A 4,346-nucleotide genomic window follows, 5' to 3' on the forward strand; every position below is an offset into this window, starting at 1 on the left:
CACAGGGCAGCAGCTAGGAGTTGGAGGAGGAGTACACCGGGGTTCATTATACTATTCTCTTTATTTTTCGGTATTTTTGAAAATTTCCATAATAAAATAAGCTTTTTAAAACGAGTTTTGTTTTGATAGCGCTACATTAGCAAACATTTAAAAATTTTCTTTTTGAATGAAGACTTCCCAGCAGAAAAATAGAACTTTCTGATGGACCATTAATTGGCACATTAATTAAATCTTCCAAGTTACCTAGAAACTGACAAAGTAAGATATTTTCTAAAAATATGGCACAAATTGCTGAATGTTATACTTTATCCATGAAAGACCACTAAAAGCTGGAAGTTTAAGTAAAAACAGAGAACTCTGACAAATTTTAACTTTAATTCCAGGTAAGAGTGTGGGCTCTGGAGTCAGCCAAATCGAGGCTTGTATTCCAGTTCGGCCGTTTTCTGTCTACAAGATAAATGTCTTCTGGCTAATGGTAACTTCTGTGAGCCTCGGTTTCCAGATCTTTAAAAGTGGGTGTAACAGAACTTCTTGATCACTAAAGCACTTAGTTCAGGGCCTGCCACATAGTAAGTGCGCAGTAAATAAATCAGAACAATTCCACTATCCTATTTCATCAATTCTGAATGTACGTTTTCGTCCTCGAGTCCCTCTGGGAATCAGGATGCCTCTCCTAACCGCTGGCATACCAGGGTTTAACTGGCAGTTTTTCCTTCCTTCATTGTGTGTAAAATAATGGTGTGTACTGCAAATGGAGAGCACCTAAGATTCGATATAAGGATATGGTATCAATCCTGGGAAATCCGTATTCCCAACTTCTGTTTAAAAATTATTACGAACATTATTACGTGATAACCGATTTGAAATTTTAAAAATTTCAAAGTAGGAGCAAAACAGTTCCAACACATCATGAACAGAACAGTTTTGAGACAAATTTTTGTAAAAACTGGTTTATCAATTCCATTTTTGTATAAAACACACGGGAGGACCCTAGCAATCAACACACGAGTGCCGCCACATGGAAAGGTACTTTATCAAACTTTGAGCCTAAGAACGTACAAATGTCTCTTAGCGCGTCTACGGTAATTGTCTATGCTTTTCCATCCGCCTCTTTTAAAAATTCCACATATCCCCATTATTTCTTCTGTCCCAGTTACAGTACAATGACGGGGAGGAAGGGGGTTGGTTAAAACGATGCTCTAAGCGGTTTTCTGCTGTCCCTTCTTTCCAATCAGAGACTTGTGGATGTGCGGGATCACACCTGGAGGGAAACGCACAGAAACACATGAACAACTCAGTGCCTCGACGAAGATCGACCACACAGAAATGCCAGTCACTGAGGCCTTTCACACGCTGACCCTGTGACAGTACCTACAGCAAGGGCTCCCACTCTTGGGGTCCAGGAACCCCACTAAAACTATGCGAAACCAAGAGCACCCACAGCCTTCAGGAGGTTCTCTGAAGGTGATCCCGCAAGGACCGAGAACCACGGCTCACATCTCACCTGCACTCATCCCGACGCATGCCCTGATCTCAGCCCTGACTTCCAAGGGCAGTACCCTGAGCAGTTTCTCAAGATCATTTCTAAGACACAGTTACAGGGTATGGGAAATATTTTAAACACTAGTTTCAAGTATCATGTATGAGCTTTAGCCAAGGAGCTAGCTATAATAAAAGTAGCACTGTATTTGGCTACAAGAAGAAATATGTATTCAGATCAGGATGAACAGAAGCCTTCATTGTAATGGACCCAACACTGAGGGACTTCGCGCGCGTGTGTGTTCTAGCTGACTTCACATACATTGGCGACCGCTGATCTCACATATGTCATCTTACAAAGGCCAGTGACGAGCGAGGCTGAAGAGGTAATCCTACGTACCACCCCCAGCGATGGTCGCCTTGATAAGAGAATCCAACTCTTCATCACCACGGATTGCAAGCTGCAAGTGGCGCGGAGTGATCCGCTTTACCTTGAGGTCCTTGGAAGCGTTGCCCGCCAGCTCCAGCACCTACGAAGCACCCAGAGAGAGCAGGTCAGAGGGTGAAGGGTCTGAGGATCGGCGGAGACGTGCAATTATAGCAACAAAGACCCCTGCAGCATCCGTACGCAACAGATACATGAACTGACAACACGGGTCTTTCATGCTTCGGATGCTTTTAGAGGGCTCTCCTTACTTCACTGGGCCCTTTTATATCCACTTGCTGTAGGAACACTAGACACTTGAGCAAGAAACCTGCTGCTACAGAAAGAAGGGCGAGGGAGAACACTATCCCTTCGCCGAGATTCTCAATGTGAACATCTAGGAAAATCATTCTTTTCCTATGTCCCTGTAGTCTATTTTCGCCCAGCCCTTAACGGCTGGGATGTATTTCTTAGTACTCGTAGAAGTTTAAAAACATAATGAAAGTAATTTCTCACTCAGAGTTTTTAACATCTCTGAGCCCTATAATCTGCAGGCAGCATGCTTTCTTCTAGAATGGGAATTCTCAACTAAAAGAATTTCCAAGTCCCAGCTGGCCGTAAAACTGCATCTGTAATTTGGTTTTTTTGCCTCCCCAGACTACACCGGCATTATACAACTCCTGAGGGAAGTCCGACAGAAGTAACTCCCCGGAGCCGTGTGGCGACGGAGCGGCGGGAGCCCTGGTGTGCACCGGAAGCCACAGGCACACTTTACAAGCCGCCGGGACCCTACTCCGTTATCCCCCGAGACTCCGGCTGGTCTGGGGGGCGGCCTGGTAGCAGCATCTTTCGAAAGCTCCCCAAGTGATCCTAGTGCAAAGCCAAGGCTGAAAAGTGATTATCCCTGACCTTAGATTCCAGTATATTCTTTACTTCTGCTAATAACTAAACCCCCAAACTTAAGTATCTGGAACATTCTGAGCCAGAAGACTACGCCTCCACACGAGTCAAAGAAGTGTGCCCCTCTTCAAAGTCTGCTGCGAAGCACACGCACATTGGTGTGAGCTGCAGGAGAAAGCGGGGCAGAGGCTCCCCGCTGCCCACACTAAATCCCTGGCCCAGGACCTTACAGAGACGAGACTGTCTGTAGGTCAAGGACTCAGGGAGGTTCACGGAATGGCAGCGGTGACATTACACACATCAAACTTCCATCTTTCAGCCTCGGTCCCAACCACAGCCCTCCTGAGGAAGAACCTTCCTGTTTCCACCAGGTTGGCTATCACCACCACCTGACTTGCCTGCTACTCTAGTTACTTCCCTGGCTTGGGATGTGACTGAAGGAGTTTCGGAGCCTGAGAAGGGGCCGGAATGGAGGCACTGCTGATCCATCACCCAACTATTAAGGATTAATTAACTTACCTTCCGAAATGTCAAACTGACCAAGATACGGCATTTTATGCATACGACCCCACAGAGAACCAAAAGGATCCACTAGGTCTTTTACCAAATTCCTTATCACCATCACATATCTGTGATTTTAAAAAATGTATCATCACACTGGCAAACCCTTACCCCACCCCAAATCTTCACTCACAAGGAGTTTCTGGTCTAACCTCACAAAGATCACACAGCAGTGATACGTACAGTCATGGCTCCCTGTGTTACTAGTGTGGTATTGAGAGTATGGGATGCTCCTTTGCCACATCGCTTAAAAATAGGGATTGCTGACCCTTGTCTGAACAAGAGTACATCAAGGTGCCTTTTGACCCTGGTACTGGGTAACAAGCCAGTACGAGGCATCCAAAAGGGCGTATGTCTTTTTGTTTCGAGCCCCGACTCCATCGGTTCCGGCCCTTCCGAGTGCAGGCCCCTTCCTGACCCCACACACAAGACAGCCCCCCAGCACACCTCCGCAGTGAGGTACTCCAGGATCGCAGCACTGTAGACAGCAGCCGTGGCACCGACCCTTCCGTGGCTCGTAGTGCGAGTCTTCAAATGTCTGTGGATGCGGCCCACGGGAAACTGAAAGACAGACCACCAGGATGGGAAGCACCTGAGAGTCTTAGCCTGTGACCGAAGGCTGAGTAACGGGGGTAACGCAGGAGAGAAGGTAAATTTGGTTGTGCCTATCAGAAGTCAGACCTATCTAGCAACGAACAGTTCCTAGGACCTGTGCATGTCCTAGTAAGGAGCCCCAAATCTTCATGCCACTTACCCTCCGGAGGAGAGAAGAAAAGGTAGAACACCACGAACCAGGAATTCAACCCCAATATGGAGCGTCATAGCCACGGGCAGAGAAACCACGTGCACCCACTGCACGTCCCACGGGGCCTCGTGTCGTGTCAGGATCATTAATCCCTTCACGGAACAGCCTCATGGGACTTCCTCTCCCACCACCTTCCTCAGGCCCCAGCGCCACCCTTCCTTGCTGTTTCAAGAGGTG

At 47.2% G+C, this 4,346-nt stretch overlaps 1 protein-coding gene across 1 annotated transcript; it reads right to left on the reverse strand.

Moving 5' to 3' along the window:
* Window positions 1–934: 934 nt before the first annotated feature.
* LOC102732990 (histone H2A.V) lies at window positions 935–4,033 on the reverse strand (the record flags this gene model as incomplete). Its single annotated transcript, XM_081809892.1, has 3 exons — window positions 935–1,261; window positions 1,880–2,009; window positions 3,812–4,033. Coding segments are annotated over 3 exons (414 nt in total), but the record flags the coding sequence as incomplete, so codon positions are not given.
* Between the last annotated feature and the right edge of the window lie 313 nt (window positions 4,034–4,346).

This window comes from Leptonychotes weddellii, unplaced genomic scaffold (assembly GCF_054177405.1).
Source record: "Leptonychotes weddellii isolate Sample4059 unplaced genomic scaffold, ASM5417740v2 HiC_scaffold_15141, whole genome shotgun sequence".
NCBI classification, from domain to species: domain Eukaryota; kingdom Metazoa; phylum Chordata; class Mammalia; order Carnivora; family Phocidae; genus Leptonychotes; species Leptonychotes weddellii.